This window comes from Gastrolobium bilobum, unplaced genomic scaffold, assembly GCF_033153095.1.
Source record: "Gastrolobium bilobum isolate Gb01-03AN ecotype WA unplaced genomic scaffold, APGP_CSIRO_Gbil_v1 utg9675, whole genome shotgun sequence".
NCBI lineage: Eukaryota > Viridiplantae > Streptophyta > Magnoliopsida > Fabales > Fabaceae > Gastrolobium > Gastrolobium bilobum.
The window spans coordinates 180,828-204,938 of record NW_026897381.1 but is presented as its reverse complement, the minus strand read 5'-3'; the positions used below and the strand labels follow the sequence as shown (position 1 = coordinate 204,938).

General features: G+C 33.8%; 1 protein-coding gene across 2 annotated transcripts; it reads left to right on the top strand.

Moving 5' to 3' along the window:
* Positions 1 to 3,348: 3,348 nt before the first annotated feature.
* Positions 3,349 to 5,816, top strand: LOC133306489 (zinc finger A20 and AN1 domain-containing stress-associated protein 8-like). Of its 2 annotated transcripts, none has more exons than XM_061506816.1 (3): positions 3,349 to 3,496; positions 3,594 to 3,636; positions 4,985 to 5,816. In XM_061506816.1, the coding sequence occupies exon 3, from the start codon at positions 4,999 to 5,001 to the stop codon at positions 5,515 to 5,517; it is 519 nt and encodes a 172-aa protein (XP_061362800.1). In that variant the 5' UTR covers positions 3,349 to 3,496; positions 3,594 to 3,636; positions 4,985 to 4,998; the 3' UTR covers positions 5,518 to 5,816. The 2 variants fall into 2 exon arrangements, with proteins under 2 accessions (XP_061362800.1, XP_061362799.1); XM_061506815.1 differs by having other exon boundaries at positions 3,591 to 3,636; positions 4,985 to 5,815.
* Positions 5,817 to 24,111: the final 18,295 nt, after the last annotated feature.

Here is a 24,111-nt window from a genome sequence, read left to right as displayed (position 1 = left end):
AATTGGTGGTATCTTTGAATTGATAGAAATTCCTAAGATAGCGCTTATTAATTATTATTTGACCCACTGAATTTAATGTTAATTTTAAAAATAATAGTTGTATTATTTATAATTTTAATTATTTGATAATAATAATAATTGACAGCACCATGACAATCTCGCTAGAGTGAATCTTATAATAAAGTGTATTACTCCCTAGTTTTATAATGGTAATCTTATTATATATATATATATATATATATATATATATATATATCTCTTTTTGTCGAATTTATAAATAGTAATTTTATATTTTTTGGCTTTTCAATTGTTTTCCTTTATTTTATTTTTTTCTTTTTACATGATGTGAAACAAAATCTTTAGGGAAAACTTCATTTTCACCTATTGTGGTTTTGTGATTTATCATTTGACCCCATGTGATTTTAAACTTATTGCTTAGACCCATTGTGCTTAAATAATTTATCATTTAGCCCCTCGTGGTTTCAGACTTTCACTTAGACACCTCGTGGTAAGGGTGTTCGCGGTCTGGATTGGATCAGTTTTGGAAGCAAAAATCATCCGATCCAATCCCTTCGGTTTGATCATATAATCATCCATTCGGTTTTGAGTTTTTTTCAAATCCGATCGATCCAATCCAATTTTTTTGGTTTGGATTGGATCAGATTTTGATTTTTTGAAAATCCTAAAATTTATTTCATAATTATTGTGCAAATAACATCTTTTGTATATATTGGTTTTGTAAATTTTTCTTTTTTGAAATACAAAAGCATTAGTAAACTATAATATAATTTTTTTAATTTTGACAATGAGATATGAAGCTCTACAAAGATAAAATTTTGTTGATGAGATATGACTAGATTTTTTATTGAGTTTAGTTGATGGGTTAATGGGTCTTGGGTTTAGAAATTTTTAGGCTATGAATAGGGAAATATCCAAGTAGGTAGAGGGAAATTAATATATTGGATCGGTTTGGATTTGATCGATTTTCATCAACCCATCCAAAAACTGATCCAATCCAATTAAAATTTGCGTTTTTAAATCGGTTTTCGGTTTTTCGGTTTTCGATTTATTCGGTTATCGATTTTTCGGTTCGGTCACCGCGGTTTGAATCGGTTTGGATCGCTTGATGAACACCCCTACCTCATGGTTAGAAATCTTTTTACTTAAATCCCTTGTGGTTACAAAAATAAAAATTTTGAAAAATAAAAATTTAAAATAAATGTTCCTTCTTTTTTATTTTTGATCCTCACCTAATGCATTTAGTGTTTAAAAAATAAAAATAAATTTTTAAAAAATTCACTTATTTTTATTAAGAAAATAAATTCAAATCAAATATTATTTTATTTTATCTATTTTTTATCCGATATCGTTATAAAATTATCTAAATAAAGTAAATATCTTATTTTGATAATATATATTTAATTTGTCTTAAATAATATTTTTTTAATTACAAATATCTTTTTAAAATAAATAAAAAAATTAAGATAATTTATAAATTAATTTCAGAATAAATAACTTGAAATATTTTTTAAATCCTAAATACATTACATGAGGATATAAAACAAAAAGGAGAGAATTTTTTTTAAAAAAATATTTATTTTCTAAACAACAAGATGTCTAAGTGAAAATTTTTGTAACCACAAGGGATATAAGTGAAAATTTGAAATCATAGGGGGTTAAATGACAAAATATTTCAGCACAGTGGTCTAAGTGATAAGTTTAAAATCACAGGGATTAAATGATAAATCAAAAAATCACAATGGGTGAAAATAAAGTTTTCCCAAATTTTTATTATATCAATTATCAAACTGTCATTAATTATAATAAATTTAATATTTTCAATTTTGCAGGGATTCCAAAAACTCGCAACATTCACCTCTATCTAGTGTAGGAAAGTCTGTGATTGTCGTCCAATTCTTATTTCACTAACCATTGTTATGATTAGCGTGATGGTTACATACTTACATTGTATATGGAATGTAATGGAACATTAAAGGTCATGAGGCATAAGAATAGTAAAAGAATATCCACACATATTTATAGTGAATGGATCCTCTCATATTAAATAAAACATGATAATGGTCATTGTGAGAAGTTATAATTTTACAAAGGTGAATCAACAATAATAAAGGAAGAGAGACAAAAATATTGAAAAAGATAATTATATAATCATCACCATTGATTTATTTTTGTATAAATATAATTTGTTTACATAAACATGTCATATTTTATTTAATACGAGAGAATGATCCATTTTTTTATAATAATAATGAAAATATTAATCAATTTTATCTCTATTTTTAAAAATTTGTAACTTAACTATATATATGTTGGGAAATGATCTGTTTACAAATTACATGAAGTATGACTGGTCATACACTCTTGATTAGTGTATGACCGGTCAGATATAGTGATAGTGTAGTTTGTAAACAAAAAATTTATAAATATAACCTTCCCTATATATGTAATCATGAAAATAAAAGGAATTTTGATTTTTTTTAGTACAAAGGAATTTAGATACATATAAAAAGAAAATAAAAAATCAAGATCGAACACTATGAATAGTAGACTTTTAAATTAAGGGGAGGTTTGATAGATAATAAATTTTTGTGTGTTTAGGAATTAAAATTATCAGGAATATAATGTGAAAGTTATTTTTTAAGGAATGGTATCAAAAAGTTATTCTAAAAAAGTGTAAAACAAAAAAATTTCGAAAAAATCAGATTCTCAATTTTTTTTTTCAGAAATCTTATACAAAATGTGAATAAATAAAATTATCACTGTCATTTTTAGAAAACCTCAAAAAAATTTCTCTAACAAACACTCGTAATGAAACAATAATAAATTATAAGAAATTATGAAAAAAAATCATAAGAGATCATCCAAATACAATAAATCATAACATTATAGGATAATTTTAATTATACTACAAATCATTCATGATCCATGAACACTCAACGCAAAAGAATGACAGAAGTTGATGACAAGATTGTAAGTTACGAGGTATTGAACAGTAGTCTTCTTATGAGCACTAAAGAATAGGTGAAGTCTCAAGAAATTAATAGGCAAGAAGTTGAAAATAACATGAGATTCGATAAATTTAATACAAAGATATTCTGCGATATTTTAATTATTTGAAATTACAATAATAATAAAAAAAATATCTTCTATGTACATTTTAAGAAACTATATAACCATTCATTTAATTATAAAATCTTATAAATTAATTATAAAAATAAAAACTTTAAACGCGGTTTGATAAGCACCACCGACTCAGACAAATGTTCGTAAGTTAGCAGATATAAAGTTGAAAAAGACACACATTTTTTTTTTACATGACACGACATTGGACCGAACCTAACCCCTTCACTTCTCTCTTATCTCTCCTTCGTGTTTCTTTTAGCAGCGTTTAATATTGAACTTTCGTGTGTTTTCTGCTCTTCTTCGATTACAACTACGATTATTATTATACACTGTTCTTTCCTCCGTTCTAAAGGTCACAATTATTTCCACCCTTTTTGTTTTGTTTTGTTTTCTTTCTTTCCAATATTTGTTTATTTTCTTACATCTAACTAATTTTCTTCTTTCAGTAGTTACCTGACCACACTGTCAGCACCCGTTAAACCAAGAACACAGGTCAGAAATTTGTGTACTGCGTTGTTTTTTTTTTAAAGTTAAATTATTTGTTTAATTTTGGTTTTATCTTGGTGGGTTGTCGATTCTTGATGATGGGGTGTTAAATTTTCTTTCTTTTTCTCTTTGGTGGCTTATGGGTTTTCTGGGTTTGTTTGAATGTTAGAATTATTGATGGATATTTACTCATGAGGTTGTTGGGTTTTGTTTGCATGATTGAATTTTTACTGAAATGATTGTTATTTAATGCGTTGGTTGGAATTTGGAACTCTGTCGCTCCAATTTTTATATGGATTATTGAGGGCTCTTGGCGTTTCTTCCTTGTTCCTAATTTTAAAATACTGTGTTCTTTTGAAAAAGGAAATTTCTTTTGGAATTTGGAACTCAGTCTCCAATGTTCATATAGGTTGTTATAGAGGGCTCTTGGCGTTTCTTCCTTGTTTCTAATTTTAAAAGACTGTGCTTTCTGAAAAAGGATTTTTTTTTTTTTTTGAATTTTTGAATTTGGAACTCAGTCTCCAATGTTCATATAGGTTATAGAGGCCTCTTGGCGTTTCTTCCTTTTTTCTAATTTTAAAATACAGTGTTCTTTGAGAACGGAAAATTCTTTGGGGCCAACAATTGCAAGATGCATGAAGAGTAGTGACCAAACGAGAATGAATACTGCTTGCTAGTTCCTTTTGTATCGTAGTTGAGATTGGCATGAATGACTGACATGATATCTGCATTGTAAATGACTTGGTAGGAATTGAATATCGTTCTTGTTGTAATCCTTGTGTTTGTTTGGCATCTGGTTGCTGGTGTCTAAGAACTTGCAAGTGCAATTTGCTTGTATTGATTTACTACATTAATTTTGCTAGTTCCGGGTGCAAGTTTTTGTGGTTAATTTTGTATAGAAATAGGTTTTTCTTTGTGTGTGTATTTTCCAGAGAGGCTGAGGTGCTATGGTAAGCATTTATTAGCATCCACATTTAAAATGATTAGATCAGTGTCAATTAGGAATAGCAATTATTGTCTTTTATCAATTTAGCATTTCAAATCTTCGTTATAAAGGCCAAATGGCTGAAAGGAATAAAAAATCACTCCTAATTAAATCCAGACTAGTGAGGGTGGGGTGAGGATAATTCTTGTATGCAACTTGCATATTTGCATAGAGGTTATTTTCCGGATTCGAACCCGTGATTTTTTAGTCACAAAGGGAGCAGCTTTACCATTGCTTCAGCCTCATCCTCTTTCTTATAATTCTCTAATTCTCTTTTCTCTCTCACAATTAATCAATTGTTCCTACCTTTCTCTCTTGCTCCCTCTCTCTAACTTAAGTAAAAATTCACTTAACGTGCTATGTTTGCAGGTGGTCAAAAAATTATGGAGTCTCACGATGAGACAGGATGCCAGGCTCCAGAACGCCCCATTCTTTGCATTAATAATTGTGGCTTCTTTGGAAGGGCTGCAACCATGAATATGTGTTCCAAATGTTACAAGGACACACTTTTGAAGCAGGAACAAGGCAAACTTGCTGCAACATCCGTTGAAAACATTGTGAATGGTGGTTCCAGCAGCAAGGGGAAGCAGGCCGTGACTGTGGGTGCTGTGGATGTACAAGTTGGAAATGTGGAGCTGAAGGCAGTCAGTGCTGAGATTTCTGGGGATTCATCCTCTGTTGAGAATTTGCAGATTAAAGCCAAGACAAGTCCTAACAAATGTGCTACTTGCCGGAAGCGTGTTGGATTAACTGGTTTCAGCTGCAAATGTGGAAACCACTTTTGTGCAATGCATCGCTATTCTGACAAACATGATTGCCCTTATGATTACCAGACTCTTGGTCGGGATGCTATAGCTAAAGCCAACCCTTTAATTAAGGCAGATAAGCTTGACAAAATCTAGAGATGCACCAGACTGGAGGTTAATCTATGAATTGGGTGTCTCACCTTTGGCTGTCTGGATTTTGAAGTGTGCTTTAGTGATTAAATTGATCCATGTCATGATAGTAAGCACGTTTAGGGTAAAACCTGCATTCCTTGTTGATTGGTGAGGATTCACTTGTTAGCTACCGTATGTTTGTGCCAGTTTGATGGACGCTATTGGCTCATTTTGTAATTTGATTTCCTGGTTGGTCTACATTTTTTTCTCATTGCATTAATGGTATTTCCTGCTTAGTTTGTATGCGCTTTTGCATTTGGTATTATTTATAATAATGTTGATAGGAACTGGTATTCATATTTCATACTGAAAATAGGATAGAGCACAAGGATGAAATCACTCCAAAATTCTGTTATCCTTTCCACTATTCCTCACCTCCTCCTCATTCACGTTTCCTTTCCTCTCCAATCCTTGCACATATTTTCTCTAATATCTTGCTACCACATCTTTGGAGCAGCTCTTTGTGACCGAAAGGTCTCAGATTCGATTCAGGAAATAGCTTCTAAGGTTGTGTACAATTAGCCTTCATTTCTTCTAAGGTTGTGTATAATTAGCCTTCATTTCTGCCCTCGGAAGTGGGAGAGTCTTGTGTGTTGAGATTTACCTTTTTTACCTGCTACAACATGTACATTCTATTACACTGTGCCACCACTGTTTCCTCCTTACTCCTAGCAGCATTTCTATTTCTCTCATAAATATGTATTATTCCAAGGTTCAACACTCCCATCCTACCGTCTTTTTTCTTCTCTTATACACGTTTCAAAGGCCATCAAATGTTTATTTAGCTTTTAATGCTCAAATTATGTGCAATCTTAAAGTTTGAAGCTGGGGACTTTGTTCTTTATATACTCCTCAGTCTATTATTGTTATATTCTTTTGGATGATCTTTTTTCTTCTTGTGGCTAGCTATTCGACGGTGGAGACTCTAACCTGTTTAATATAAAATTCAATACTAAAGCTAAATCCAACTTTTTGCATGTGGCTTTTGGTTCTGTGTTATGTTTTTTAGGTTTATGATGTCTGATTTTGTTTGTAATACATGTTATCAGAAACTACTCTGGTGCCATTTGTGTTATAATAGTAATGGTGGGGACTGGAATAGGTTTTATACCTTATATTTGCAATTCTGAGTTTTATTTGGGGTTGTCCTCCTTATGTTATAGCGGTTGCTCTTAACCTTGCGGTTGTGCACAAGAGATTGATTATCTATTTGTCTTCCTTTTCAATTATATATTAATCCTTTTCTCTTTTCAAATTATATGTTAATTTATTTCAATTTGACCAATATTAGACCGACACTGTTTGACCAATTTGTCTGTTTATTTGATTAAGTATTAGTAAAAAATTGGGCCTGTTTGCTTATTGTTTTACAAAACAGTTTTTTTATTTTAAGAATAAAAAACAAAAAAACTTGTTTGATGTAAGGTGTTTTATGAAAATGATTTTAAAAACAGTATGTGTTTATTTGTTTTTAGAACTAAAATTAAAGTACACTATTAACATGCTTTCGTTTTGATTTTTAGTTTTTTGTTCTAAAAAAATGTAAAACACGAGAATAAGCTATTTTCATTAATGGCCTTTTGTAGTTATAAAGTTATTGTGTTATTCTGGCTGGGGTTTGAGGAGTCTCAGAAAAAGTATCTCTAAATAATTTTGCAATTCTTTGCATAACATCCGTCCTCATCCCCATAAGAGTGTATCTGAATGATTTTTCAACTCTTTTGTGCAATACCTCAAATCACCCCTATCTTTCATCTAATGGACAAAATCCTTGGAAAAAAAAAATTAAAATAATGTTTTTTAAATAAATAATTACGTATTTATTGCAGTTTTGGGAAATAGTACGGATCTATTGCACAGGCGTCACATGTGACGTCCCATTGAGGCGTCTCACCCTAAGGGGGAACCAAATGGGGCGTCTCTCATGAGGTGTTGACACGTGTCACTTTTTTTTTCCAAAAAAAAATTAATTTAATCATAAAACTTCTAAAGGCCATAACTTTTGACTCGAGTATCCAAATCAGGTAATTCTTTTTTTGATTCTACATAACTTTTCGAGATCTACGCAATGACATCTCATTTGATATATTTTATTTCTCACCAAATTAATTTAAATTTAAATAAGGATTACCTTCTTCCTTAGATATTTATAATTCCTATTCCGGCAAAACTAGCTGCTTTTATTAATTCAGATTTTTCAAATTGATTTTTGAGTTTAAATCACAAATCAAATCTTTATTTTGTTTTCCTTATTAATAATAATTGTTACTTTTAATTTAAATCACAAACCAAATTTTTTTATAATAAAAATAAAAAAATTTATTTTTTAATTTAAATCACACATCAAATCTTGATTTATTTTTTGTATTAAATCACAAACGCAGAACTCAGAGGCTTCTGAGTTTAAAAATGTGACATGTGTCAAAACCTAACACATCACCAATCACGTCTAAATTGGGTTTCAATCAAGAGGCAATCACGCCTAATTTAAGTAATTTTATTTTTGAAAAACATTCATAAGCCATCATTAATTTCAGACCACGAATAATAACCCAGAAGCTTATAGCATTAATCATTAATTTTAAAAATAATATCCTTCTTCCTTAGAAATTTAGAATATTTATTTAATTATTTACTTTATTTCTACGAATTTTTCAAATTAATTTTTTAGTTTAAATCACAAATCAAATCTTTATTTTATTTTTCTTATTAATAATAATTTTTATTTTTATTTTGAATTTAAATCACAAACCAAATTTTTGTTATAATAAAAAAAATTATTATAAAAAAAACTTAATCACCAATCAAAATTTTATTTATTTTTTTATATTAAATCACAAATCCATAATTCAGAGGCTTCTGAGTTTAACCGCTCTTATAATACCATTCTTGTAAATTAAAATTGCGTTGGTGAGAAATAAAATATATAAAATGAGATGTCATTGCGTAGATCTCAAAAAGTTATGTGGAATAAAAAAAGAATTACCTGATTTGGATACTCGAGTCAAAAGTTATGCCTTTAGAAGTTTTATAATTAAATTAATTTTTTTTTTTGAAAAAAAAAATGACACGTGTCAACACCTCATGAGAGACGCTCCATTTGGACGTATTCCCCTTAGGGTGAGACGCCTCAACGGGGGCGTCACATGTGACGCCCAAAAGAGGTGTCACATGTGACGCCCAAAAGAGGTGTCACAGTGTACAATAGATCTGTAATTTTTCTCAAAACTGCAATAAATACATAATTATATAATTAAAAAACATTATTTTAATTTTTTTGCCCAAAATCCTTACCTTCATTAATTTTAGGCTTTTCCATGTTTTTGATCTGGATTGAGTTTCAAGCGTTAATAAAACATATTGTTCTCACCTTCAAGCAGTAAAAGATTGCCCTTAACTTAAAGCAGTTTTTGGTCTGAATTGAGTTCGTGAGTTCAGTTTTTACATGTTAATTGAGATTGATTTTCGGTAACTTTTTACATGCTGCATATCTGTGTGTATATACTATTATACAACAACCTAAGAAAAAATATATAGCGTTAGACTTTGTATTCTAGTGAAACTTAGATGTCCTTATTTTATTGAATTACCAATGCTGAGAGATAATCCCTGACCCTGCAAGTTGTGCCCATCCATGAGTTGTCTGACAAACACCCTTCCTCCGTGCGCCTATTGACGAAATTACAAAACAATTATTTTGCTGCCGACAATTACCCGACAATTCTTCATAAATCTGAATATAAACTAACAAAAAATGTTTGTCATTTTAAAGGTTTTTATCACCCTTTTTTCTTTCATTAATTATTTAATAATTATTTTGTCCCTTATTCAGAATTATATACTAATCTGTCTCTTTTTAATTGATTAAATTGAATATTTAATCGATTAAATAGTCAAATGAAGATTTAGTCGATTAAATCTTCCTATTTAATCGATTAAATCTTCCTCTTTATCAGAAGAACAACCTTATGCATGAGAGATTTAATCGATTAAATAAGGAGATTTAATCGACTAAATCTTCAAGTCAACGATTTTTGCCTATTTTGACCATTAAATCGATTAAATTTTTGGCTTGGTCGATTAAAGAGGTGCAGATTGGTAGATAGTTCTGAATAAGGGGCAAAATGGTTATTAAATAATTAATGAGGGGCAAAAGGGTGAAAAAACCCATTTTAAATGATTAAAAAAAAGTTATGTTATTTTAAGAGAGATAGGTACAAAATAATTTTTTTTATTTAAATTTTAAATTAAAAAAAACCAACCACTTTCTCTCTCCTACGATTTTTATTTTATGTGTCTATCTCTCTCCTAAAATGACATAACTTATGTCATTTAAAATGACAAACACCAAGCCCATAAACTAAAATTCATATATAACCAACCAAATGATAATAGCTCAGTTGGTGCATAGGAGCTGAGAAGGTGGGATGAGAACATGTGTTCGATCATTTTCAGTACCATAGAATGATTTAAAGCCTTAATCCTAAACGTGGCTTGAATAGGAGTGCCTCCCATGGAAATACCTATGGTTTATCAAAAAATAAAATAAAATCATATATAATGTTATATTGCTCAGAAGAATTGGAGGCTTAGGATACAAATTTGACAAAGACTCCCTAAGATTGTATACGCACGACATTTCTTTGATTACTCGAACTAGTGTAATAAATTGTCAAAATTTTTGGACAGCTTAAACTCACTATTTGGTATTATCAATTAGATTAAGGGCCACTTTGATAAGTAAAAAGCATTAAACTAATACACACAATCTACTTTGTTAAACAATGAGACAAAAATTACCTGAATTTCAATGAATCCTAGAAGTGGAAGCATTGCTGGTTGCTGTATAGATTGGATTATCCAATAATGAAAGTTCAAATAGAAGTTGAATGTTTCCTGATCAAATTTTTATGCAGCAGCAAAACTATTATGAGTTTGTAAAAGATGATTTCTTTATTACAACAGGAGTTTTCTCCCACTTGTTGCCACCAACACCTTGCTTTAATTTTAGATTTTCACTCTCAAGCATATTTAGCATTACACATGAGAGTTAAACCTCAAAATGTAAAATTTAAAAAATCAAAACAAACATTAGTACGCCAATAAAATAAAAGAAGAAAAAAAAAGCATCTTTATAAACCAAAAAAATTAAAAAATAAGTTAACAAGAAAAAAACTTATCAATCAAATGAGTTTTTTGTTTTCTTATTTTAAATACATATTTTTAGAACAAATTTATCAAGCAGAATATTTTGTTCTTTCATTTTTAAAACTCTTTCCAAAACAAATTTATCAAAATTTTTTTCTTCTTTCAATCTAAAAATCAGTTTTTAAAATTACTCTATAAAATAATTTTTAAAACAAAAAAAATCAGAAACACAACAAACAAATCCGACATGTCCAACGAACATGACAATAAAATTTTCTTCCTTGTTTTGTTGAAGTTTTTGTAACTTAAAAAAGAAAGTAGTTCTTCTAATGTTGAAGTTTTTGTTATGATGGAGGAACCTAAGCCTAAGAGGATGACTGGGCCTCCTTCCTGGGCCAAGGACTACCTTGTGTAATCGGCCCAATCTCTATGTCATCAGGCGGTGGCCCAAGCCTTGCTGTTACTTGTTAGGACTTAAGTGTCATTTGTTTAGCTGTTACAGAATGCATTGAGTGGTTACAACATTTACATTACGTGTCAATTTTACAATTCAGTTACAGATTGATAGTGATCTGTGGCTTATAGATAGGAAGCTGATCATTTTGTGAAGTTTTTATCTGATGAATATACGAATTTCTTTTTGAATTCACCTCTGTTTCCTCTTGTTCTCTCCTTGATTACCACACAGGATCTGCAATCCTATCATTGGTGCTTTCATCTCCTTGGAGCTCATTAAGATTTCACGATGCGCGTTCAAGAATTGGCTGATGAGCTTGGGGCGTTCCAAACTCGGGTTGAGCAACGTTTCACCGATCATCAAAATCAATTGACTAGCATCACTGCCCAACTGCAAGACATACATGCAGCGGTGGTTGGCACCATTAATCAACCACTTGGTGTGCATTCTTCTACTGGTAATAATGTAGGCAGCACATCTCAGCCGCGATTTGCTTCTGATGATCCACGTTTCCTCATGAAATCCATTCGCATGGAGTTACCGGTTTTTAATGGCACGGATCCAAATAGTTGGATTTTTCGCACGGAACTTTACTTCGGCTTGCAACAGGTTCCGGATGCGTTGAAGGTTCAGTTGGCTGGGATGCACATGGAAGGACTAGCTGGTCCTTGGTTTCAATGGCTGTTCAATGGCGGTTCTATCCAGTCTTGGGATCAATTGAAGTTAGCAGTTCGTCAACGCTTTGGCGGTACTGCGTACACTGATTTGCGAGGTGTTCTGTCGAAATTGACACAAGATGGGACTCTGAATGATTACATTAGGAACTTTGAGGCCTTAATCAACCAGGTCACTGAGTTTTCTGATGCAGTACTCATGAGTTTTTTTGTGTCAGGACTCTTACCCGATCTTCGACGGGAAATTCAACTTCATTCTCCCACATCTCTCCATCAGGCAATGCAGTTAGCCATCGCTTATGATGCTCATTTTGTGGAGTTGCGTTCCTCTTTCACAGCACCAAGGACTCAGAAAAGTTGTGTTAAGAGTTCTTACATGGTGGAACAACCTAAACCACTCACCACTGTTTTGCCCAGCTCGAAGCCTGTCCTTCCTGCTTTGCCATCCACTGTACCTTTCAAGAAGCTCAGTCATGAAGAATTACTTAAGAAACGGGAGTTGGGGATTTGTTACACTTGTGATGAAAAGTGGAACCCTCGGCATAAATGTCAATCTAAGTTTTTCTTATTGGTGGGGGATTTTGAGGAAATTGCTGAGAAGGCTGATGAGCATATTGTCTGGCAACCTGAAGACACTCCTGAAGTTACTCATGCAGCTGCTCTCCATTCCTTGAAGGGTGACAAGAATCCTCGAGCTATTCAGTTTAGAGTGCAGCTCCATAACAGGATGGTCTCTATCCTAGTGGACTCAGGCAGTTCTCACAATTTTTTGCAGAAGCAATTGGTGGAGGATATGGGACTCTCAACACTTAAGGTGCCTCGAATGCGTGTTTTTCTGGGGAATGGGGAGTTTATGGTTTGTGACAGAAAATGTTTGGCGGTTCCATTGGAGATTCAAGGGTATGCTTTTACTGTGGACCTTTGGGTGATTGAGTTAACTGGTTTTGACATTATTTTGGGAATCTCATGGTTGAGCCAATTAGGCAGAGTTATACATGACTATGTTGAATTATCTATGGAGTTTATGTCTTCGGGAGGTAGGTTATTCTACAAGGGGAATCTGTTGGTGGTGTGGTTAGTTCTGTTAACCAGCAGTGTTTGAGATTAACAGGGGAAGCTGACCTTGTGGGACCTGCAATTCTTCCTGAACTATTGGACTTGAAACAGCAAATTCCCATTGCTGTTTGGGACATTCTGCTGCAATTCCAATCTGTGTTCCAATTGCCATAGGGCTTGCCACCACCTAGGAGTTGTGATCATGCTATTCACTTGCTAGAAGGGGCTCGGCCAGTCAATGTTTGTCCTTATCGGTATGCTCACCATCAGAAAGGGGAAATAGAAAAACAAGTGTCTGAGTTGTTAGCATCAGGATTTATCAAGGAAAGCAGGAGTCCTTTCTCTTCTCCTGTGCTACTTGTTAAGAAACATGACAACTCATGGAGGATGTGCATTGATTATAGAGCATTGAACAATATCACAATCAAGAACCGTTTTCCCATTCCAACAATAGATGAGCTATTGGATGAGCTTAGAGGAGCCAATATTTTCACCAAGTTGGACTTGAGGAGTGGTTACCACCAGATCTTGTTGATTCCAGATGACACTCCCAAAACTGCCTTCAGAACTCATGAAGGACATTACGAGTTCTTGGTGATGCCTTTTGGCTTAACCAATGCTCCTTCTACCTTCCAGGCTGCAATGAATCATATGTTCAGGCCATATCTTCGCAAGTTCATTATAGTGTTCTTCGATGATATTCTGATTTATAGTGGGTCAATTGAGGAACACTATAGCCATCTTGTATTGACTTTGAGTTGTTTGCAGGATAATATGTTCATGGTGAAGCTGAGTAAGTGCTCTTTTGCATTGGCTGAAGTAGAGTACCTGGGGCATTTGGTTTCGGGCATGGGAGTGAAGGCTGACCCCAAGAAAATAGCTGCAATGCAACAATGGCCTCATCCAAAGACAATCAAACAATTGAGAGGTTTTATTGGTCTCACTGGATATTATAGGAGGTTCATTAGGCAGTATGCAGCTATAGCTTCACCTCTCACTGATATGTTGAAGAAGGATTCTTTTTTGTGGACTGAGGAGGCTTCCAAGGCTTTTGAAGCCTTAAAGGTTGCAATGACTGAGACTCCTGTTCTGACTCTTCCTGATTTTTCCTCTCCCTTTGTGGTGGAAACAGATGCATCATCCTTGGGAATAGGGGCTGTCCTTCAACAGAATAACCATCCTATAGCTTTTTTTAGCAAGAAGCTTGGGCCAAGGATGCGGGTGGCTTCCACTTATGTCAGGGAATTACATGCCTTAACTGAGGCAGTGAAGAAGTGGAGGCACTATTTGCTTGGAGCAAGGTTCATCATCCGAACAGATCATAGAAGTTTGAAGGAGTTGCTAACTCAAACTGTCCAAACAGTGGAGCAACAAAAGTATGCCTGTAAATTAATGGGCTATGATTTTTCTATTGAGTACAAACCTGGTGCAACTAATGTAGTTGCTGACTCCCTGTCACGTTGTTTTGATGAAGAGCAACCCAGTTTCAATTTGGCACTATTGTCTGAAGTTCAATTTCCCTTGGTAGATCAGATTCGAGGTGAAAACATATCTGATCCTGAGCTTGTTGACATTCGGCTCAAATTGAACAATCAGGAATTGATAGGTTCAGAAATTACTGACCGAGATGGCATCTTATATCACAAAAATCGGTATTTGTTGGGCACTGCTTCAACATTGAAGGATATTCTTTTACATGAGGCTCATTCCACTTTGGTTGGAGGTCATGCAGGTATTTCTCGTACTCTTTTGAGATTGTCTGCTTCCTTTTTTTGGAAGGGAATGAGAAAGGATGTCCAGGATCTTGTGAGGAGCTGCTCCACTTGCCAGATGATTAAGCACACTACTTCTCCTCCCTTGGGTTTACTTCACCCTTTAGCTATTCCTGATGGTGTGTTTGAAGACCTGAGTATGGATTTCATCACAGGATTGCCATTGTCAAAAGGTTTCAATGTTATACTAGTGGTGGTCGATAGATTGACAAAATTTGCTCATTTTGGGGCCTTAGCTAATCCCTACACTGCTGTAAAGGTAGCTTCTTTATTCTGTGATATGGTGGTCAAATTACATGGTTTTCCAAAGACCATTATTTCAGACAGAGACTCTATCTTCTTGAGTAAATTCTGGTCTCAGCTATTTAAATGCAGTGGGACAAGTTTACGTACTAGCACTTCCTATCACCCACAAACAGATGGGCAATTTGAAGTAACTAACAGATATTTGGAGCAATATCTTAGAGCTTTTTGCCATGACGAGAACCACAAATGGGCAGTATACTTGGGCTGGGCTGAATTTCATTACAACACTGCTGTCCACTCCTCAATTAGCATGACTCCTTTCCAAGCTCTCTATGGCAAAGCTCCTGTCATGATCCCAACTTATGTTAAAGGGTCAGTTCGTGAGGAGGCAGTTGATGCTACTTTGAGCCATCGTGATGATTTATTGAGACATCTTAGGAATCAATTACTGAGTGCCCAAAACCGCATGAAGGTCCAAGCCGACAAGCACAGAAAGGATCTTCAATTTTCAGTCGGTGATCTGGTGTTAATCAAGTTGCAGCCTTACAGACAGATCACGATAGCTCATAGGAAGTGTCAGAAACTTTCTAAAAGGTATTTTGGTCCTTATCCTATTGTGCGTATGTTGAGCCCTGTGGCCTATCAAGTTGGTTTGCCTGAAAATTGCAAAATCCACTCTTCCTTCCACATATCTGTTCTCAAACCATTCAGAGGTGATGGGTCTGTTGTTCCTGTTCCTTTGCCTTCAATTAATAAGGAAAATCATCCTGTCCAGTTGCCTTTAGCAGCAGTGATGACTCAGACTATTCAAGGGACTCATGGTGATCGAAGGCAGTGGTTAATTCAGTGGACCAACTCTCTCCCTGAGGATGCTACTTGGGAGTATGAAGATGATCTTATCAGTTTTTACCCAGAATTTTCTCTTCCGACATTGAACCTTGAGGACAAGGTTCTTACTGCAGGTGGAGGCAATGTTACGATGGAGGAACCTAAGCCTAAGAGGATGACTGGGCCTCCTTCCTGGGCCAAGGACTACCTTGTGTAATCGGCCCAATCTCTATGTCATCAGGCGGTGGCCCAAGCCTTGCTGTTACTTGTTAGGACTTAAGTGTCATTTGTTTAGCTGTTACAGAATGCATTGAGTGGTTACAGCATTTACATTACGTGTCAATTTTACAATTCAGTTACAGATTGATAGTGATCCGTGGCTTATAGATAGGAAGCTGATCATTTTGTGAAGTTTTTATCTGATGAATATACGAATTTCTTTTTGAATTCGCCTCTGTTTCCTCTTGTTCTCTCCTTGATTACCACATAGGATCTGCAATCCTATCAGTTTTCTTCCTTGTTTTGTTAAATTTAATGGTATTTGTTGCCCAACTCTATTATTCCGAATAAAGTGTTGGTTGCAACAATGGAGACGTTTAAGATGGTGATTGGTGTGTTTGTGTTTTTGTGGTTCTATTCTAACACGATGATGAGTTAAAACATACATGTGTAATGAAATACATGACAATAACCTGCAGGTTTTCTAACAGCATACACTAGAACAAATGATTCAATTGGTCCTCCAATAAGGTGACGATGTCCCACGTTCAAGTCATACTTTCCACATTCTTAAATCGATATCTAGGGAATTATCGACGCCTAAGAAAAAACCTGCAGCTTTTAGATTCAAGCTTTTTTGTTACGCTCATCAAGTTTTTTTTGGACCATTATGGTCAATTTTTTTGAATTTATACCCCTTTGGGTGATGTGGCCAATTTATGTACAGTTTCAATCACAGTTTGGTTGGGCTATTGCTTCACGTCGCCGATTAATCAATTTCTAAATATTAGAGTATATTTAAAAGATATTTTATTTGATGATAGTTCAGTTGACGTCATAAAATTAAGCAAATGACAATGAGAATATGTGTTCGATCTTTTTTAATACTGTATTTGAAAGAAATTTAAAGCTTCGATCACATTAATTGAGAAGCAATGAACCGATTAAAATATTAAAAAAATATAAATATCTCACTTCTTCGAGAATTTATCTTCCATGGAGATCTTTTGACTCAACTTTATCTAAGTTTTGCTGAGAGAGCCACCCGATTTTTACCTTAAATTGATAAATTTTTTGTAGAATTTCTTACTTTTCGTGGATGATTAAATCAAGTAACTGGTGGTATATGGTATTTGATATTGCATCCCATTATTTAGCTATTGCAATTCTTTCCTTAATAGTAGGTTACAAGACCATGTGGGGGTATTGGTCATGATATAAAATATATTTCAGAATTTCATGTAGAGGCTAGGGTCATAAAGATGCTCCTAACGTCATAACAAGCTCACTTATCGAGCATATTTTTATTTTCGGTATAATAAGAGTAGATATTTTTTATATCAAAAGAAAAAAATAAAATATAAAATAAAATAATCATAAAGATAAAAATATTGTAAATATATTACACGGTATATTCATAATACTGAAAATATTTTCTCAATTATTTATTTATTTTATTTTATTTTGATACTATTTCTCAATTATTTATTAACCTAGCTATATTGGGTTCTTTGACCATTATTATAACTCGCTTTATGTCCCTTATCCATACCTACCTAATCGGACGTGGTGCCCAATTACACATCACATTTGGTGGATTCCTCACAGCTATTTTTATGGTAAGAAACTAGGAAAAAGTGTATCATTTTAAAAGATAAAAAGTTCTCTCATTTTAAGAGAGATAAAGAGATAGATAAAGGAGGAGAGAGAATTGACAAAAAAATAAAGGTGTGAGTCCCACCAATTTGTGAGAGTAAAATGATAAAAGTTGTGTCATTTAAAAGAATAAACATTTTTCGTAAAAACTATGATTCAACAAAAGCACGCTAACCCCCAATGTCTCTCTGCAAGAGTGATTAAAATGTCACTTTTTCTCTAAATGTCATGTCAATAGTGTTAACTTCCAATATGTCACGTGAGCAAGTTTATTACTTTAGGTAGCGAATTTGGTTGCAATTAATGCACCTGCATGTTTTCACCTGCCACGCCACGTGGTAGACATGCAACGAGGTTCGCTGCCCACCCTAGCGAACTTCGTTGCATGTCTGCCACATGTCATCATGACAGATGGAAACGTACAGGTGCATTAATTGCAACCTAGGGTAGCGAACTTGGTGTCCACTAACAATGTGACACATCAGCAAACTGAGTTCGCTACAGTGCCCAACAAACTTGTCCACGTGGCATATTGGAAATTAACACTGTTGGCGTGACATTTAGGAAAAAAAGTTAGGGAACAGTGGCATTTTGACCACTGTTCCCAATGTCTCTCCTATCAGGTGGCAACGCTGATAAATATGCTAGGAGCGCTTCTACTGTGATGCGGGGGCAGGATGGTCTGTTTCAAAAATAAAAAATTAAAGGGGATAGGGGAAATATAAGAAAAGAGAGGAATATAAGAGTAATTTTTTTTACCAAAAAAAAAAAAGGAGCACAATTTTTTTTTATACTCCTGCAGTATATTAAAAAAATCTCCTGCAGTATATTAAAAAAATCCATATGCTAGGTCTAGCAACGTATTTATGAGATGATGTGATTGCGCAATATTGCGACCACACATTCCCACTTTATTAAAGTTATATTCAATTCATCATAATTCATTCATCTAATTAAAAATCCCTAAAATATTTTATTAAATAAAATAATATAAAAATTATTATTCATAAGAAGATATTTACAATTAAATTTCAAAGTCAAGTTATACTAATCTGTTCATAATTAATTAATGAATATTTTTAAATGAAGTTTCTCATCACTAAAATACCAATTTAGTTTTAAGGGCAAGACATAAAATGAAAAAATATTTTCAAATTTAATTGCATTTTACAGTAATATTAATGCGTCTCTTCAAAAATCACTTAATTGTTTCCAATGATTATTTTTGGTTTGAAAATAATGTTATTTAATAACGACATTGAGATGTATAAAAAAAAAATAACGACATGGAGAATCATATTAAAAAATAATCATTTTTTGCTTTAAATTACTTTCCATTAATGACAGCATTCATGAAAATCCAATCGTATCTAATTAAAAACGAAGAGCTTCTTAGGTAATTTGTACGATGTTATAAGTTCAAATGCGTTATAAGTTCAAATGTGTCAACGTAAAAAATAATAAAGAGTAAATACTCTTTTTGATCCTCAGCAAATTTTACGATTCCCGCTTTAGTCCCTAGTAAATAAAAAGGCTCATCGTGGTCCCTAAGAAATTCAAAATGAACCTACTTTAGTTCCTTTAGGGACTAATATGGGTCTTTTTTGAATTTGTGAAGGACCACGATTTTAACTAAATGAATCCATTTTGAATTTTTTAGAGATCACGACGAACCTTTTTATTTCTTAGGATCAAAAATAGTATTTACTCAATAATAAACGAAGACGTGTGTTTGTCGATTTATATAATAGCATTAAATTATTTTATAGGTTCAAATATCAGTGCCACTGTAAAGCTCTTAGGTATTTTTAATTAGGTGAATTAATTATGTAAGAGTGAGTTGAAATACACTTGGGGTAACATGTATCTACTACACCAAAACGATAAATAAATTGACTATTTTATCATAACGAGAATAAACTAAAATAGTTTGACCATAACAGTCAAAAACCCATTTAAGTATGCCGTTCTTTTAACATAGCTTCTTTATATGTAGGGTCACAGAAAATGCTCGCTGCTACAAATTTGATCATTTTTATTTTCTCAAGGCCTTGGTGAAGAGAGAAGACCTCCAAAGCACACGTTTCCGACACGCTCGGACACGCGGTTAATATTTGGACAGACGTGGTCAATTCTTCGACACGTTCCGACACACAGTCAACTTTTTTCGACACGCGATCAACGTTGGGACACGCTCGGACAAGTTTTTTTTTTTTTTTTTTTAAATCTTAATTTTATTTTGTTAACTAAATATAAAAGAAATAATTTGTAAATTAATTTTTTTCTCTTATGAAATTTGACATGAAAAATTAACAAAGTACGAAAAATTATTTATATTTATATTTATATTATGAAATTTAAATATTTGATTAGTTATATGACTTATTATAGACTCTTATGTATTAAATACAAATTATATTATATATATTAAAATTTTTATTTAATATCAAAACGTGTCTCAACGTGTCGAAATATGACATTTTTTAGAATTATCGTGTCGACGTGTCGTGTCATGTCCGTGCATCATAGGAGAACACTATATTTGCTAGTGTTATCTTCATATTCTTTTGTTGGTGAATAAATTTTCTGAGTGAGAAATTCAAGATTTTCGTAGAGACAAAAAGTTTAAGGTTGAGAGAAAATGCAAGAAATCTTTTGGCTGATTTATGTAGACAATAATTGTAAGTAATTGAAAGATTATTGAGTGATATTTTGCTTACAAATTGAGTAGTTTCATTGAGAATCTTGAAGCATTCATCACATTCACACATTGGATGTTCAAGCAAGTAGTTTCAAGATTCTTGTTACATAAATTGATACGACTTCATTGTATTATCTCAACAATTGAGGTGTATTCGTTCCTAAAATTTCTTTGATTTTTTTTTTGGTTTGTATTGAAACATTGCATTCATATAGTTAAATAATTAATTAAATAAGATTATCGATGTCGGAGCATGGACTTACTAAATATTATGCATAAGTATGATAAGATAATTATGTGGAAAGTGGAATAATGCTTAAAGTCACTTTTCTCACGAAAATTGCAGATACCGATTCCGCTTCGCGGTATAAATGCGTACTGAGAAGTATTCCGAAAAATTATAATATAAATATAAATATTTCTAGAAAAATATCTAGGTCTGAAATATCAAGTTTGGAGTAATAATAATGAGCTTTGATGTCATAATTAATACCGGCCACATATAAAATGAGTACGGACAAAGTGCTGCCAAAATTATAATAAAAACACGATAATTCCTAGAAAAATGGTTAGGTTCAGAATATTAAGTTTGGTGAAAAAATAATTAGCGGAGCTATTAGAACTAATATCGATGGATTAATTTAATGCGCCTATAAATATTAAATGTGCACAAAACCCTAGGCTATTATGCAACTTCTACGTAGAGACTTCCTTGGCTGCAGAACACTCTCTTCACCAAGGATATAGCTTCTCTTCAAGAAACTCTTCAAAACTCCACCATTTCTTGATTTTCCTTTCACCAAAACACATTGAATACTCAAAAGTCTTCATCTTCCTTGTGAAAGAACTAGTCTTGGTGGGTTTTTGGCTGCTGTTTTGGGGGGCTTTGGGACTGTTCATCTTGGTTGGGTGGTGTAGGAGCTTTGCATTTGTTGATCCAAGAGGCCATTTTGTGGAGTAAAAGACTAAGCTTGTGAGATAAATTCGTGGCTTTGTAGTGACAAAACTGTGGGGTGGTGTGGAGTGCTCCAAGATCACCCTTTTTCTCTGTTTTAGAAGCTTGGTATACATTCCCAACCTTTGTTCTTGAATTTTCATGTAAAAGACTGAGTCTTGGCATATTAAATGAAGTGATTAAGTAACTAACTTGAACACTGGCCTAAATGTGTCTAAAAATGCATGCTTGAACGTTTGGAGGAGTTAAAAATGGAGTCTTGGAAGGGTATCTTCGCGAAAATGTTGAACTGCATTCTGTCACGAAATATTCGGATATGATATCTGAATATTGGGTCTGTGATATCTGGATATGTATATCCGGATATTGACCCTGTGATATCCGGATATGGGTATCCGGATATGTCCCCATGGAATATCCGGATATTCTGAGAAATTCGTAGTTTGAACAATTATGTCCATACAGAAGCGTGGTTTAGGTTTCTGGACCCGTAATTGGTTAATATGAACCTCTGTAATAAGTTAACTAAGTCAGAGACCATGGTATTGAAGGTTTATGGCTTTGAGAGAAGCCTAAGGTCATTAAACGAAAAGGAGAATGTTGTCTTAATGTAATGAACTCCTAGATTATGAATATTGATAATGTTTCTGGTATAAACAGACTGTGATTGTGTTGTTTGGTGACCGTGGACCCTGTGTGGACTCCTAGTTGGGATTGTTAGCTTGACAGGTAAGCTTTTGTGTCCTCTGTTTTACCCATTGATGGTTCCACCATACCTAATGGAGGGGTGATTTATATGCATGATGTGTTTTCTAAAATTATGTGAAGAATATTTGATATGCTATTGAGCTGTTTTATGAATACAAATGTAATATGATATGTATGTTGTAAGGACCCTCACCGTTAATTCAGGAAATTAATTAAATAAATATGAGAATTAGGAAATAATTCTATAATTGACCCTAATAATTATGATATGGCTTAAATAAATAGGGTAAGTGAATAATAATGTTGAAAGTCGCTTTTCTGAAGAAAAGTGCAGATACCGGTTCTGCTACTCGGTATAAATGCGTACCGATGAAGTATCTCAGAAAATTATGAAAAGTGTGTATATGTCACTAGAATAATATATAGGACTTGTAAAATGAGTTTCAAGTTAAAATAATGAGAACTGGTGCCAGAACTGATACTGGCTATGGAAAAGCGCGTACCGAAAAAGTGCTGCGAAAAATAAAATAAAAATATGATAAATCTTAGAAAAATGAGTAGGATCAGAATCCTAAGTTTGGAATTAAAATGCTAAGCGTAGCTATTAGTGCTAATACTGTGTGCTTAAGACTTAAAACACTATAAATATGCATGTTTGGCTCTAAACCCTAGGCATTTCAGTTGCTACGTGAACCTTGGTGGCTGGTCAGATTGTACACTATTCCATTGCCTCCCTTCCTCCCTTTTGTGAGACAAAGCAAGCACCTTTTGTGCAAGTCTCTTCATCTAAACACTTAAGCATTGCATAAGTGATCCTTGTGAGGATGGGGGAGTGTTCCATTTTCTGTCTATGGCCTCTATGAGTGTGGGGTTAAAGGATGAGTTTTGAGTTGGCTAGTAAACCACCTTGTCTTGGTGTTTTGAGCTTCAAAGAGCCATCCTTGTGAAGAAAGAACCAACCTTTGGTGTGCCATTTTCGTACCTTTGAGAAGTGAGAGCTTGAGGAGCTGTTTGGTGAGCTCCAAGAGCCATTGTACCTCTGTTTTGAGCTTGGGTAAGTGTCATCAACCTTGAGCATGAGTTTTCTTGGTTTAAAGGTTGAGTCTTGGCATGTTAATGAGTTAAACAAGTAACCAACCTGTTTATGAACCTAAAAGTGAGTAAAAATGCATGCTTGGACGTTTTAATGGATTAAAAATTGAACCTTTGGAGTGATATCTCGCGAGATGTAGAAATTGCATTATGTCGTGAAATATCCGGATATGATATCCGGATATGGGGTATCCGGATATGGCCCCGACATATATCCGAATATTCTGAGTTTGCGTGAACAGTAATGGTACTGTTCATACAGAATGGTTTTATGGGTTTGTGGACCCTAGATTGACGAAGTGAGACTTCTGTAATAACTTATCTAAGTCAGAATCAAGTGATTAAGGGCTTGTGGCTTTGTGAGAAGCCTTAAGACATGAAACGTAAAAGAGAAGCGTTGTCTTTATGTATATGCTTATGAGCTATGGTTGTTGATATGATTGCTGGTCCAAAACAGATTGTGATTCTGCTGTGTTTGAACTTGAGCTTGTGTGGACTCTTGGCTTGGATTGCTAGCTTGCAAGGTAAGCTTTCGTGTCCTCAGTTTAGCCATTGTGTGGTTCCACCATATCCCATGGGGGGATGGTTTATATGCATGATGTATTTACATGCTTTGATAATTGAAAATGTTGTTGAGCTTTATGTGCAATGACTTATAATATGTATGTGTTGTTCCACTTAGACGGTACGCCTGAGTATGTGGCGTCATACAAGACGGTGACACTGTGGGTGGGTGCAAGTGGCGTCTTGCACTAGTGTGGGTAATAGACGTATTCCTGCATTTCTCTGGCCAGTAGATTAGTTATAACACACATGACATGATTATCTGCTGTATTGCACTGATTTTGGAACTGATATTAAATTACTGCTTTTAGAACTTATATTGCATATGTAAGTGAGCTTGGGGTGGAAGATCCTTGAGGACCCCTTGTCTTACTGAGATTTCTGTTTAGAGATCTCACCCCACGTTTGGGGCACATATTTCAGGTTCAGGTAATGCGGGGGTTGAGACCCCTAGCGGCAGGAGGCCGAAGCTTAGCTGATTT

Bases quoted from the DNA above. Each gene is read 5' to 3' on its own strand.
- LOC133306489 (XM_061506816.1), top strand. From the start codon at position 4,999: ATGGAGTCTCACGATGAGACAGGATGCCAGGCTCCAGAACGCCCCATT.